At 41.1% G+C, this 15,849-nt stretch overlaps 1 protein-coding gene across 1 annotated transcript in view; it reads right to left on the bottom strand.

The window, feature by feature from the left end:
• Positions 1 to 15,849, bottom strand: part of HPGDS (hematopoietic prostaglandin D synthase) — a 29,579-nt gene that overhangs the window by 3,866 nt on the left and 9,864 nt on the right. Inside the window, exons 2-4 of the mRNA XM_058803988.1 lie at positions 12,985 to 13,125; positions 2,312 to 2,404; positions 252 to 361 (exon numbers count right to left, since the gene is read on the bottom strand). Of these exons, the coding sequence (XP_058659971.1) occupies positions 252 to 361; positions 2,312 to 2,404; positions 12,985 to 13,117 (336 nt within the window). The 5' untranslated portion in view covers positions 13,118 to 13,125. The remainder of the gene's footprint in view (positions 1 to 251; positions 362 to 2,311; positions 2,405 to 12,984; positions 13,126 to 15,849) is intronic.

Genomic DNA, 15,849 nt, shown 5'->3' with positions numbered 1-15,849 from the left:
CCCTTTTGAAGAGCAGTTTGGTGTAGGCCCATCCTTGGTTCAAGCTGATGGCCTCAGAGTTTCTAACAAGGGTGAGAACAACCTGCTGAAGGAGGAGGTGGGATCAGCCTCAAGGAAGAACCACAGAGTCAGCCTTGCTGAGCTGAGGTGATGAACCCAGTGGCTGACCCCCATCAGTGTCTCCAGAGCAGATGCTCAGATACAGGATTCTGGCTTACAAGCCATCTTTGTTTAATTAATGATTGGCTTACTCTCACGTCCTGATTTTTCTCTGCCCAAGGGAACAGTGTCATGAAATCATCGATGGTGTCCACAATGGCATCAGCTAAAGCCTGTTCCACAGGCGTCTGGCCTGCCACACCTGCGGGAAGCAAGCACATGAAGGGACCTTAGAGACAGTAGCAGAAGGAATATTTGATGCCCCAAAGGTAAATTGTGAATATTTTCATAAACATACATTTTCTCCAGGTCTTTTTGAAGCTAACAATGTGGATTTCACTCTTTGCATCTAGGTGCAATTGTATCTGCCTTTGATTTTTCCAGTTCTAGCCTTGTACAGCCACCCAAAGTATTGAGTTGTTCTATCCATTACCTGAGCCCCCAGCCTGAACATTGTTTCTGTATCGTCTCTGCTTTCCACCACACATTCAGCAAGGGTCAGCACAAATTGCTTTCCTTTAATCTTTGTCCATCCCAGTTTTCCACATCCTTCTCCATCTCATGGTCTTTCCATTTTGGTCAACACATTCTCCAAAAGTGCACTTGTGAGAGTCTGCTTTCTCTTTCCCTATATTCTCAGCCCCATTCAGAAAGTTTTCATGACATTCTGCCTACTTTTTATTCTTTCGTTGTAATCAGGGACCTCAGCCAAGCTTTGTTTTGTTTACAAATCTGCTTTTCTCCCCTGTAGTTCCTTGGCTTTCCTGCAGTTCTCTTAATGTCTCTACTTTTTCTCCCTAGCTGTCACTTCACAGACCTATGCTTTCACCTCCAGGCAGGTTCAGGTCACAGACTGCATGCCCTACCTCTGACAGGTCATCTCCCTTACTGAAACTTTGTGCTTTTGAAGGTGAGGGCTATGCCTGTCCTCTTGGACCTCAGGTTCTGTGATCCTTCAGCTATGAGCTCTTGGTGTCGGGCACCTAAAAATGCCATTTCTTCATTTTAATGACAGAACTAGCAAGTTTTCACTATGAAGTTGAAAAGATATCATTTCCCTTCCATGAATGGCTTTTTTTCCTCCTGTAGCTGACAGCATGACTAATTCTGGGAAGAGCCCATCATGGTCGAAATGTGCTCCAGATCCCAAGCCATTGTCACTGGTGCAAGTCAATCAAAAAAAATCTGAACTTCAGACTGGAAAAAGGAGCATGGTTCCAGATCAGCCTCCCTACAGGAGCCAGGGAGGCAGGAATCTTGGGTGGAAGGCAGGTTTTCCCACTGTTTTTTATCACCAGGTGGGCTTTCCTCATTCTCCTCTCTTGCAAGGAGTAGGTTGTACCAAAGCTGAAGGAAATGGGCTGGGACAGAGTATTGCAGACACTCTTGAAATGTGTTGTGTTAGTGCCTTGAAGAATAATGCTATGAACTTCTGCTTCCTTCCTCAGTTAGAAAATGGGAGATATTATGAAAGGCAGGCTACATCCATTTGCTCACAGTGTAAAAAAAAGTAGAATGGTACTTGCTTCCCAGCCCCCCTTTTCAATTTGCTGATGCCCAGCATGGGCACATCTGCCTTCAGCCAGACCAGTTTTGCAGATGGTGTTGAATGACAGCTCTTTGACCTGAAGCAAAGCCTGGCCACTCTCTTTGATTACTTGCAACACTAAGTCTCCTATCATTTCATCTAACTGGTTGTGTACTTCCACAGCATGTAAGTATTTAAAGATGCAAGTGATGTCAACATCTCTAATCTCTCTGCTAGCCCAGAATTGTTGTCTAAATCTGCTTCAGATTTCTTTGCCTGCTGTGATAATCTCTAATGCTTCCAAAAACCTCCTCCTCCTGGTCATCTCTCTGGTTAGCCTGGCAGGGCAAAGTTGAGCTTTAAGGCTGCCAGGGCAGTTTTCTCTAGGGAAACCACAGGTATGTGCTTTCTTTCATGCAGGGACAGGTGGATAAAGTGTACTGGCTGGAGAAGTCAGCCCAAATCCCAGGCACTAGTTTCATTTTTGCCATGCTAGTGTTGATTTCTGCATGGTTAGGCTTGCCAGGCTGTTGGTTTGTTTCTGTTTTTACTGTGGATGGATTTTTACCTGAACAATAAATGTGAGCTCAGAGGAGAGAAAGAAAATAGTCAGAGATACATTACCTGCTTCTCTGGCAAGGTATCTTGCCATGGCCAGGCTCTGGTGAATGATAACTCCATCTACTTCCAGAATAGGGAGTTTGCCAAATGGGATAGCTTGAAGGGGAAAGTAAAAAAGAAAAAAACAACCAAAAGTTAAATCATAGCCATTAACAGTGGGAGTCTGTGACAGCTGTAGTTTTACCAATCAGAGGATATGCATTGTTATAGCACTTAACAGTTTCACACTGTTTCTGAGAAGAAATGCAAGGACTAAAAATAAAAAAGGGTAAGGATGTAATCAGAGTGCACTGCATGAAGGCAGCTACAGCACAGAAACCAGGGGTGCACTTCCTGTTTTCTGGCTTCATGCTAGAAGCTGAATACACTCCTATATGTCCAGAATTCTTTATATAGAGAAACTTTTCAGGGGAATATAAGTTTTTCCTTCTCTATCCTACTTTTTCCTCCCCAGGAAAGTGACTGCCAAGGTTAAGTGACGTACTGCTGAAGATTTCATACTGCAGGATGCAGCTGGGGCATGAAGCAAGAGACTGGGCAAATCCAGAAGCAGTGATTAATTTCAGAACTTGTATCATGATAAGGCATCTCACTTGGTAGTCATCTCTGAGGCAAAATATCTTTCACATTGCACTACAAACCCTAAAAAGATATTCAAATTCACCTGACGTGGCTTGCATTTAAAAAAAAATCTGCCAGTTATGAGGAAGAAGCCTCCAGATTTTAAGTATAGGAGTAGACAAACTAAGCAGGTGTCGTGGATATCTGTAAAGGAGTTTGAGATAAGAAATCAGTCTTAGTTTCCTGTTGCTAATTTCGTAGTTACATGGAGGCTTGGACTGCTGTTTTTCTGTGTTTTGAAGAAGCTGCCTGTGGGGTATGAAATGGAACTGGAGCCTTGGAGCAAAGGCTGGATCTGGGGAAAACAGTTCTGTTTAGGGCAGTGACAATCTGCTTGTGGGAACCTGGTGCCGTTCACTGAGGCAACTGTACATCTCTGCATTCCCAAGGTGCTGTTCCCAAGTACATAACTGCAAGTGCTGACCATAGCTAAATGCTTCGTACCCAATTTTCATCTGCATTACACTTTATATAATTAAGATTTATATCCATTTTAAGAGAATCTTGTGATGTAAAAACGTGGTAGTGGAAAAGTGAGAACATTGGCCACTGGAAGCATGCAAAGTGCTTTCAAATCCAGGACAAATGTCTTTACAGGGCAGCTGGAATGACACATCTATTCCATGAGCATTTTTAGTTCTTAATGAAAAGGGGCCAATGGTGAAATCTTATGCAATCATAACTGTTTAACAAGGCAGCTTCATAAAGGACGAACATTGCTGTGTGGTTTAGCATGTAGTATGGGAATCACATTAGGTACCAGGTCCTAGATGTTATGTCCTGACCTGCAACATGAATTTTGCAGTTGCACAAGACATCCAGAACTCCTCTGTGCCTTTTTTTGTTTGTTTTTTTTTTTCCCCACATCTGAACATAGTACTCATGATACTGGGGTTTTTTTCCTTAAGTTTTAGCACACTGGGAATTCAGTATGAATTTGGATGCTGATGAACAGCAGAAGCAAGAGAGTTCAATGAGCATGAGCTGCTGTACCCCAGGAGAAAGCAGGCTCTGCTGGCTGTTATTGAAGCAATAATAGACTTGTTGCACAGAAGACTTCCCATGTTCATCATCCAGAGAGCAGCAAGGTCCTGGCAAGTCCATGTTTTGTTCCATTGAGAATCACTGAGAGATGACAAGCTGTATCCCCTGAATGTTTCACAGGAAAGCTCTCTGGCTATGAAAATCAGAAGAGCCTTGGTTCTGCACTCTGGATAAGTGGTGCACAGGGCCCTGAGCATCACTGCTCCAAAGCTGCAGAGGTGTGTAATAATGTTTGCTTATGTGAAGCACATCTTTCAGGCCATCACGAGCAGAGGGGATGACAGCAGGTGTGACTGCTGGATGTGCCAGTGTGGTCAGCCTGTTCCACTTCCCCCCAGAGCACACAGGGATGTACAGCAATGCCTGACAACAGGAAACAGCAAAAGTGCAGCCAGAGCAGGGCTAAGGGCTCTCCCCATGAAGGAGTTAAGCGGCCTCTTTTGGAGGCCCCAGTAGGAATGCTCTGGGGTGATGCAGCTCTGGCAGGGTCAACATGACTAAGGCAGTCTGTAGCAATAGCTGTCAAAACACACTGTCACTCACTGCTCAGGTTGGGAAACTGTGAGACTGGGATTGCTTCATCTAGAAACCCACAGATATTTTTGCTGCTGTGTTTACATACAGGAGAAGTCATCTGTAAATCCCAGCTTTGACTGATGTTTCACTTTGTGGGTCACTACAAGAAAAATTAAAGCCAGTGTGTTATTATGGGTTTTGTTTTTTTTGGTTTTTTTTTGTTTTTTTTTTTTTAAGAAACCCTTGATTACAACTAAAGGAGGGAAGCATCTTTCTGAAAGTTAAGGAACACAGATTACGTTGTCAAAGTCAACTTTCAGGCAGAGTGGTAGTCAGCTCTCATGTTCTGTTTGTCAGGAATCTGGTCATTTCTGAATTCAAGGGAATTGATGTTAATTCCCTGAAAACATGAGTAATGTCTGCAAAGATCATCCTCCTCAGTGCTGAGTGACTTTCTTGAAGACCTGGTTATTCTTTTCTGAAAGAGAACTGAGTTTGCAATTTAAAATATACAAAGACAGCTTTGTTTTGTGTACCTACAGTTGCATGACTTAATACAATTTTGAATTAATAAATGAGTGCAGACTTTATTTTGTTATCCCATAATATCTAAAAGGATTTATGCTTTGATTTATAATGAGACTTGGGGTTTGTTTGTTAGGAGGCAGCAAATCTATTGCTATCATTACTGAACTCTGGACTCTTTAAAGGATAACAGATGGTAAATGGTAGATGTTCCTTCCTTTCTTGTGTATTCAAAATGCTATTTGATTTTTTTCTTAGCAACAGGGGAAAATTTGGATTAATGTAAACATTGATTTTTTTTACAGCTGATGGAGTGCACATATATATTTATACACTGATTTTGTTGATTATAGAGTTAATAAGCTACAAATGAGTGCAATTCTAAGAGGTTTGAAGAAAGTACACATGTGCTGTGCAGATAATTTTAAAAATCTGTTGTTTCTTCTTGGGTGCAGGGCAGGCTATTCTTGAGAACCAGAAAGTACAGCAAATATTCAGACTGTTTTACAACAGAAGAAAATAACAAAAAGTAGTCAGGAGGGAAGAAAATATTTATAGTACATCTCCTCCATATCTGAGGAGAAGGTATAATGGCTTACAAAGCTGAGTTTTCAGTCTGGATAAATTTAGGAAAAAAAATCTTTGCCTTTGAAATGTTATTGTCTAAAATTCATGCAATGACCAAAATTTTTTCAACCTGCTGTAAAGTATCTTTTTCCTTTTGTGATTTAGAATAACAGTTTTCCCAGAAGATTTGTTACTGTATGTCTGAGTTTGGCTGTTATGAGGAAGAATGCATTTTCTGTGCAACCTGGGCGTCTTCCTTCTCCAGCTGGAAGAGGAGTGGATTTTTGTTACACAGCTCATCCTAAGGGAGGATGAGAAGAGCCTTCACACTGGATGGACACTGTTTGATTGCTGGAGGTAAGGTTGGGGTTTGACACATGACCTCGATGTGGCCCCTAGAAACTTTGCCAGTTGCAGAAACCACAACCAGGCCATGTTCTCAGGGGCTCCAAACAAAACAGAAACCTCTGGGTTTAAGCTGTCTTACCCTTAGACTCAGGAATATGGGCTTCTGTGGATTGCTCTGACTTCCTGTGGTGCTTTTGGCCCAATTCTGCTCATTGACCTGTTGGAGAAGATGCCCAAAATCCCCATGTGCATAAGTATGGTACTAAACCTGCTGAAGCTTTCTGAGTTTTGGTGAAAGGCATGGTTTGTGTGACTGCAGATGAGCAGAGCAGGCAGGGTGGCTCCTGCCAGGCCCCTACTTCAGATGAGCAAGTGAAAAGCTGCTGTGTGAGAGATGTTTGGGTAGAACCAAGGTCACAGGGGCAAGGCATGAAACACCATCCATTGGGGAGCCATAAAACAGAGCAGCAAAGCCAAGGTAGTGCAGGCTGAAAGGATGTTAGTGTCACTTTGCTGGCTTTTCTCTCACCCTTGTTGTTTTGGGGGCTGCTTGGTACTTATGTCAGTTTAAACCCTTGTGTATCCATACAGATGTGCTTTCCATGTTTTTCAAAGCAATATTGTTTAACAACATTTCCAACTCCCACTTGAGTAAATGCATTTTGAGAAGGAAAAGCAGGAAAATCTATTGCTGTCACCATGCAAGCAGTGTCATTTCACAGGCATGCACAAAATATGACCTTTCCTGTTCGGTTCCCGCTTACTTTGCCTCTCATCTGAAGTACAAAGGTGGTGAATGCTGGTGTTCCAAATTTAGATTGAAGGTGGAAAAGGGTTTTTAAAAAGCCTCCTTTTTGAATAACTAAACCTGTACTCCTCTTTAAATTGAACTTTTATCAGCAGGTTCTTGCTTTTCAGATTATGTTGGTTATTTATTGGCTTTTTGCATTGCATGCTGGAATGAAATCTGCACATATACTTGCCGCGAAGAGAACCTTGACAGGAGACAAGTCTTCAGGCTGATCTGCAGTCTCTCTTCTCATTTTAGGAAGATCTCACTAAAGTATCTGTACAGTGTTTAGGAATTGGATTAATTCCTTTTCATACTACTTTAGTTTTCATTGGCTTTTGTGACAAGAACTGCGGTGTTTATACAGGTCTCTGCTGGATGCTGAGTAGTGTGGTGTGCATTAAAAGCAAGACCATCCCTTTAATTAATTTCCACTCCATCAAGCCCCTAAGGGCTGTGATGACTGCTGGCATCCTGCCATGCCTGTAGGCTCTCACTGGTGTTCAGGCCTTCCCTTGGAACACAAGCTCCTCACTCATCCTCCTGGCCATGACCCAGTGGAGGGTGCTCCTGTGGGGCTGTTCCTCTGTCAGGGACAGGGAGGGGAAACACAACAGAGCTGAGCACAGTTTTCTCCAGTCCTGGCACCTAGGCCGGTCAGCTGCTGGTGCTGTGCTGTGCTTCTCATTGCTCTCTCCCCTGTGCAGATACAGTTCTTCACTTTCTCCTTCCCTCATCTCTTTCTTCCATTTTCACTGATCTTAACTTCTCCATTACTCTTCTCCTCATTTCTGTCCTGTCCTTCCAACATGTTCCCCCATTTTTCCGGAGCTGACCTGCCCATGACTCATCCTGCCCATGTTGTAATTGTCTGTGGCTCTGATGCAATGCAGCCTGTATTTAAGTGCTTGATTATTGCTCAAAAGCTAAATAATTAATCATTTGGTAATCAAGCTTAGATTGGCTCCATAATAAGGCAGCTGGATTAGTTAAATGTGGGGGCAAATAAATATCACAGACCTGCTTCTTACTGCAATATCTGTATCAAAATAAGTTCTCTTTTGCCCTGAAAACTGATCATAACTGCTTTTCCTATCCATTCATATTTAAATTGGATCATGAAAAACAAATAGATACTTCGCATCTTCCAATAAGAAATATATGAAATACGTATTTTTTTAATGGCAGCAGAGGAGCAGGCACATGGGAAATGGTAGGCCAAGAGCTGGAGGTACCTAGAATATGAATCTTCTAGAAAGGGACGATGAGGAGGATGCTGTGATTTAATCTCACCCCAGGTTTGGTTTTATTACAACTCATATTCTCTTTGGAAGTTCTTGCCAAGCCCTGCTTTTTACCCAGAGACAGCTATGTACACACTTTAGTGGAGCTACATAGCAGAAAGTCACTCAGGAAGCAAAGCAACTGCTCCCCTGAGGAATTTTTGTCTAATGTCAGGTGCTTCTCAAGATTTATATGTTATCTTGGGAGTATTTTTTGGGCCATTAGTCTGTCAGGTTTCCTAAGAACCTTCCAAGCACCATTCTACACATCCTAAACTGTTTATGGGATGTTTATGGCCATCAGTGCAGGAGAAGCGTCCTTTGCTATGATGATAAAGTCTGCTATTGCCATTGCTTCAAACTGCTTTAGGAGCCACAGACCAGAACCTGTTGCTGCCTGCCAGCCCAATACTACTGATGGTGGTAACTTAGTTCACCATTACAGTGGATTTTCTGCTGTATCATGACTTATGTCAGTGCAAGGACGCTTTCTGTGAGCAGTCCACTGCGTGGGAGTACAGATCTTGTATGAGCCTGTTGCAGATCTTGAATTGACTGACCTTTAAATGGGGGCACTGTCAAGTCAGAGTTTGTTGAGACTGAGTTTGTTTACTTGTTAAAATAATTATTGACTTACATATGGTGAAGCACTAGGGAAAGCTGCTGCTGATATTTGTCTGATTTTTAAAATTCTGTGCTAAGACAGGACAATGCTAATACTTTAATACTTGTACACTGGCTTTTTAAAAATTTGTTTATATTCTAAACTGCAGCCCTTGCCCAAAATCATCAGCTGTAAAATTTGCCAAAGATGATCTGATTAGTGTCAGAAGGGAAAAAAACAAATGTTGGGTTATAGAAATGTTAATTTCAGAGTGTGTAAGTCAAATAACAGAAGTTCTTGTCTTAGAATAGGCCATCCTTTCAAACACAACAAAAGCACCATTAGGTGTAAACAAAATCAAGTAGGACAGTTTTTCCAGGAGGGACTTATTTGCCTGAAGGTACATTAGGATTGCAGCCTATTGGTGACAGCCACATGAAAAATGCCCCAAAAAACCCAACAAAACCCACCACAGTCTTCAGTTCAGGTGAAAAATAAAACTTGCTGCAGCTGCCAATCTGCTGTCTCAATGGGCTTCCTTCACATTGATCTTTATGCACAGGTTTTCTGTTTTCCCATCATTTTTACAGAACTAAGTCTTTTTCTCAGAATAATGTCAGTATATTTCCTGGTTTATAGGTTAAGATGCTTTGGATAGCTTGGTATTTCTTGCAAAACCTTATTTCAATTTTGAGAAAACTGCTGAAGCAAACCTATCCTCTCAGATCTCATTCATGACTCCTTGTACTCTTGGACAAACTTGAATTCTTGAATTTGTTCCTTATTAGCTCAAGAAACATGAAGTGTTCTCTTGTCCAAAAGACAAAGCATAATTAGTCACTTACAGGGTGCAGAGGCATTCACATTCTAGAACAAGATGTTCTAACAGCAGATCTGCCACACAAGGTAAAAGCCTTGCATCACTCTTGGAATATTGTTGATGATCCCGATGTCTGAGCAGCGCAGGAAACAATGCAGGCAAGTTCTTCCTGTGCTTTTCTTCAGTGCTCACTCCACAAACCTCACAGTGGAGCTTTATTTATATAGGACGTGTGTACAGTAAATGTGCAGCTGCAGAACCATTACCACAAAAACACTGGGAGCAAAGACAACCTAGAAATCTTAAGCTACACACTTTGTAACTCTACCTGCTGCATTAACAAATGCTGGAGAAGTCATTAATCTTTGGGCACTTTGTTTCTCTTCCTGCACTCTGAGAAGTTTGCTGGCAGGGTTACCAAGGGTTAATTGGACTTTTTCATTTTCTCTGCATAATGGCTTTTCACAGCAGCCTTTATAACTGAGCCCTAGATGAAATTCCATGGCAGATAAGAAGTTTAGTAAAATTTGGGAGCTGCTGCTCTAAGATTTGTGAAGTCATCTGTGCAAAATTCATACTGGTCGAAGAGTTCTTTGAATTTCAGGCATCTGTAGACATCCAGTCACTCAGTGGATAGGAACAGGAATGTATCTGCTAATTGACCAGGAAAACATACACCTACACAGAAATCGCTGGGTGCCCATCTGAAAGTGCTGTTTACATCTTATGGCAGCAGGCTAAACCTTTGCTCTTCCCATCTCCCTGAACCCCAGCTCTAGCACCAAAGTAATGGTGCCATCTGCCACCACTGACATGCACATTGCAGACAACAAGCAATTAAGAGGTTTGCTAGTAAAAAAAAAAGAGTAAAAGGGTTTTTTTCATGCATAAAAATCTAATGCTGCTTAAGGAAATTGTCTGGAGATCACCTTATGACTATCTCCTCCTCCTTTGTGAGGCATTTCTCATGGTTACTCACAGTATTTCCAGACAAAATGTTCTCCCACAGGCAAATCATTCAGAAAAACACTGAATCAAAGGTAGCAACAAGGCTTTGGAACAAACAGCCCTAAGTGCTCAACAAGACCAATAGCCAGCGCTCCAATTTGCCCCAGGGCACCCAAACCCTGACTTTGCAAGCTGTGACTCAACACAAGAAACGCTGTCTCCTGGAGAGGGAGTAGGTTTGCACAGGCTTTGTGTGCCCTCACACTGTAAGTGTTGCATACAGCATCTGCCCTATGGAAAACAAACCTTGCATTCTCTGCTATCCTGAGTTTTCAAAATGTGCTTCAGCTCCCGCCACAGAGACACAGATTGATGAGGAAAAAGCACCAAGTAAGAGGATTCTTGACCAAAAAGTTAAACTACTTCTGTGTTCAAGGGTAAATGTGAAATGAGGAGATCCATCCAACCCACTGCATATACACAGGCATAGTTCACTCTGCTGAGAATTCTTCTGCACAACGCTCATTTATAATATTCAGTTCCTTCATATAAAGCTTTTTTCCTCCTTCTATTTTTTCTGAACTGGGTCTACCTTAGAAAGCATAGAAATAAATTAGCAGATTCCAGTCAGTCTCATCCTGGTGAAAACCAAAGGGTGGTAAATGTTAAGCGATGGTAAAGGGAATTACAGCAGCATTTGATGTAACAGCAGTTAAAGTAAGGCAATTTAGTATGCAGTTTATTTTGTAGCCTTCAAAAAACCAGTAAATTTGTCAAATTAATGGAACTAATTACATAATTACATATTGAGGTGAGATTAAGACATACCAGACAAATTGCTGTGTACACTTGCATATATCACGTTTGTCTTTACCCACTTGCCTATGAAAGATCTGGAACCAATTTTGACTGCAGTCTGCAAATAGAATGTGATGTCCCTCTTTTTAAAAGCTTCAAATATGATGAAACAAGATAAAAAAATACTTAGGGAAGAAGAACACTTAGGTGCTGCTGCTGCACATTTACTGTACACATGTCCTATATAAATAAAGCTCCACTGTGAGGTTTGTGGAGTGAGCACTGAAGAAAAGCACAGGAGGAACTTTCCTGCATTGTTTCCTGCGCTCTTCAGACATCGGGATCGTCAACAGTATTCAAAGAGTGATGCAATGCTTTTACCTTTTATGGTAAATCTGCTGTTAGAATGTGAATGCCTCTGCACCCTGTAAGTGACTAATTATGCTTTGTCTTTTTAGTTTGTCTTAATTCATTGGTATAGAAAATGCCACATTAAAACATACTTTACTTATACTCTCAACTTTGTTTCAGGACAAAAGTGAGTGTGCATACGTGTGAATATGCGTGTAATTAAGTATGAAAAGCCTTTGCAGAGCTTACACCAGGTCATCTGAATTCTTAATCTCACCTTCAGTTTCTACCCTGCTTCCTGAGAACTGCAGTGAAAGAGAAATAAGCTATGCCACGTGGTTAACTGGCTTAAGCTCTTATAACAAAAACGTTTCCAAAGTCAGTCATCCCTAGCTGAAAGTGTCTCTGTTCCACTGCTTCTTATTCCTCTCTGTGGATCTTTGTCAGTGTTTTCTATACTTGACCACCACTGAAGGCTTCAATTGCCACTTGGATTACAGTTGTGTTTGACTGATTATCATTCTAGTCACTGCAAACAGGAATGACCAAACCTACAAAATTTGCACCCTAGAAAAATCTGGTAGCTTGCAGGCTGAGCTTATTAAATGGTGTGAAAGCTTATCAGGAAACATTGCTTCATTAATAGAAGTCACCTTGTGAATTGGTTGTGTCTTTTCCCCAAACTAAAGCCGTGATTTTTCATTCTGGATGTGAAAAGTCATAGCCCATGTAGCCAAACACAAGCTTAATCCATGAAATGAAGACACTGAGTTCCTACCCAGAGTCTTGAAATGCAGGATCTGCTTCTCTTGAACTAAGGCTAATTTAATGAACAGAAATAACAAATACCTTTAAAAGCTGAAAAGAGGTTATTTAAACAAAAAGACATAAAATGAATGGGGTACAATAGCCTGAAGGGTACTTCTGGAAGGGTTGGTAGGGCTAATTCTTAGGAACAATTATTTTTCTAGTACCTCTTTTGATCCTTTTGTTTTTTTTCTTTGCTATAGCAACTGACTTTGTTTTCCCATCACTTTTCCTCTCTGAAGACCATTCAGGTTGCAAAGGAGTGTCTTTCCTGACCTTTCTTTCCAATTTGGCTTTCTAAACCTAGGGTGAAGTCTGAGGTGTGGTCTTTGAGATCAAATTACGCAGAGAAACTGAGATTAGCACTCATTTGGTTATCTTTAGGTACACACACACTGTACTGAACTGAAAAGGAGTAAAAGTCCAGCTGGATGACAGCAGGTAAGGTATTTCAGATGGTCTGAACATTTGGATCCAGTCTCCTGTGAGAGCATCAGCAATGACATTTTGGCTATCTCACCTTAAAACTCGCACAAGCTTAACTAAAGCCAGAAGTTATGTGTACTTAGGCTCACAAAACATACAGGTACCTCTTCAACTGCTTTTCTTTTTGCCAGCATTTCTAGTGGAGCTTTGGCTTTAAGTGCTACTCACTTGGCTTGATTTTGGGCCAGTCTGCTGCTTCTATCCTGTGGTCTTCATACTTCTTGCCTGAATAGGCAAAGAGGTATCGGCTGATCTCCGCTCGTCCCCGCAGGTTGAAGTAGGTGAGCTTGTACTGAGGCATGCTGGACCCTGCAGGGAAGGGAGACAGAGCTGCTTTACACAGGGTTAAATCAACTCCCTTTTCTACAAAAACACTGTCTGCTTGGTTTGACAGACATGCTTGTACAATGCAGAGGAAATGTTACACCAAGCCCTGGTGCGCTGCACTTTGCAATTGCTGCGTCTCTCACACCTTTGTGTTCCCCATTTGTCAGCCACAGCACCCACAGACAAAGTGGACAAAGACAGCTGAACCTGCAGTTCCTCCTAGAGTGACTCCTGAAAGCTGACTTGATTTTTTTTTTTTTTATTCAGATGTAATAGGAACTTTCAGCTTTCATTTATTTCTCTTGTGACTCCAAACTCAGGCCATCTATAAAGTGATTTTTGATTTGGTTTTTTTGATTTTGTTGGGGTTTTTTTCCAGATATATTATTCTTCTGTATCAGAAGACAGTTGTTATCTCGAGAAGCAATTTTGTTCAGACCTGCCCTGCTCAGCCCCTACTGCTTATGGAGACCTTCATCCAAGACCAAATCACGGGAATTACCAAACCCTTGTGATTTTTTGCATCATTTAGTACCAAAGTTGTACAAGCAATCGCCCAAAGTTATTTTAGAAGAAAAATCTGCTATGGAAACCAGGCTACAGTGTTGTTTTGAGAAAATCATCCTTGAATTTTCAGTTTTTGTACAGAAGCCAAAAGAAATCTTGAAATTACTTTATTAAGTTTTCATGTAATTTATTTTTTTCTTTTCGGTTCTAGTTCGGAGTCACTTTACAGGACTTGTTTCCCAGGGTAACAGACAACAAAAGATAGTATTTGAAGGTTTGATTGTGTAGCAAGGATGGTACAGGAAAGGTGAAACAGATAAGGCTGCTTTAAATCAAAAGTAAGAATTTACACACAGCACTTTATTAAGAGAGCTCAGCTGAGATTTGAATGTGCTGAGGAAAGGATAGTAAAACAACCATCTGCCTCCCCACCCAAAGCAAAACCCTTTCTCATTTTTGCTTTGAAGTAGACATTGCATTTACCGTTCTTTTATATGCATCACATTCAGAATGCTTGTAACAAAGCCTGGAAAACAGATCATCTGCACTAGAACAGAAAGGGAACTCTTTTTTTTTCCTTTTTTCATGAGTAAGTGCTACCACATAATCTCACAATAGAACAACTCCCTGTTTAGTCATCTTGCCTTGAAAACATGTGCTTGAGGAAATACATAATGAGCTTTTCACTGTAGACAGTGAAGCTCTGAAAAGAGCAAACTGCTTTTGCCACTTGTTCCTCTAAAGTCAAAGCACGTACCTTCTGTCTTCAGAGTAGCAAAAGCAAAAAGAAAACACAAACAAAAAAACCAGCAAATAAGCACATTAGAGACTGCTTAATTCATTGTAAAATTTATCTGCTGCCCTACAGCATGCAGCAGGCTCAGAAGTGAATTATTAGTGAATGGAGATTCACATTATTAGTGAATGGAAACTTATCATGTCAAATGGCCTAGCAGAAATGCAGGAATTTGCTGGAAAATTACCAATGGAGACATCTACAAGTGCTTCCAAACAGAGATTTCATTACAATTAAGTCAAGTGTGTTCTTTTCCACAGTATAAAAGAGAGAGGCTCCAGGTGAAATGAGTTGCATCAGGATGTGACTAGTTTTTTTAAATGTGTTAATTAAGGGAAAACATGTTTCTCTTTTGCCAAGCAGCTCACAGATTACAGGTGCAACCGCTTCTTTCTCTAAGGAGAGAAATTTTGACAAATCCAGCGTTTTCAAGCAAGTTTTAAGTGGCAGAGCTTGGCTACTCCATTTTCAAATTTCATACCCAGATTTATTACTTGGTATGCTCTATATAGGATAATACAATATACTATTATATACTATGAATTTGGTTATGCATCTAGAAAGTTAATGTAAGAAGAGAGAATGAGATCATAGCAGGATTTTCTTCCCTTTTCTCCCTATTTCTGATTTGGTGCTGTCATTCAAGAGCTAGGAATGGCATTTTTAAAAGAGCATGTGTTATTTGAGATTCCTGACAGCAATTCAGGAGCCAAAGGGAAAAAAACCCCAAACCTTGAGTCTTAATTTTCAGGTTTTTAGAGACAAGCAAATGCTACTGATTTAGTGATTTACTGTCTGTTTCCCTCCTTTAGAAGTGTCCATAGAATTTTTTCCATAAACACCCCTAGCAGTCCCAGTGCCCTGGACTTGCTACACCACTCACACATGGCTCCTGTTTCTTGGCTGCCCACTCAGCCCTCTGCTAGCAAATAGTTGCTGTCAGCTGGAGGGCATTAAAAGCATAAGAATAGCAGATTTTTAAGGTGCAGTCGTGAGGGACGAGACAGCTACACAGAGAGAGGGCTGGAGATGGCTGAGGGCAGAACATTCTGGTAGGCGAGTGTGTTGGAAGAGCCTAATTCTTACCCTGGAAGCTTTCTGTACACAAAGGTATGTCCAGTCAAGAGCAGTGATGTAAAGGATCAGGGAATTTTGGCGGATGATTAGCAAATCTCTGCCTGTTGTGATAGACAGTGGAATAGTTTGGTCTGTCAAGGAAGCAGCGGAAGCCATTGTTTGAGTTGTCTAAAGCAAAGCTAAACAAATTTCTAATGATCACATCATAAGGACTAATCAAGTATTTGTAGTGATGATGCACTCTTAAGCTTATGATTTTTTTTCCATCCATAAGAAAAAATAAAAACAAAACTAAAACCAGCTCTACAAGGAGTTTACCAAAAATA

The sequence above is a fragment of the Ammospiza caudacuta genome, chromosome 4 (assembly GCF_027887145.1).
Source record: "Ammospiza caudacuta isolate bAmmCau1 chromosome 4, bAmmCau1.pri, whole genome shotgun sequence".
In the NCBI taxonomy this organism is placed as follows: Eukaryota; Metazoa; Chordata; class Aves; order Passeriformes; family Passerellidae; genus Ammospiza; species Ammospiza caudacuta.
This window is presented reverse-complemented; position numbering and strand designations above follow the sequence as displayed.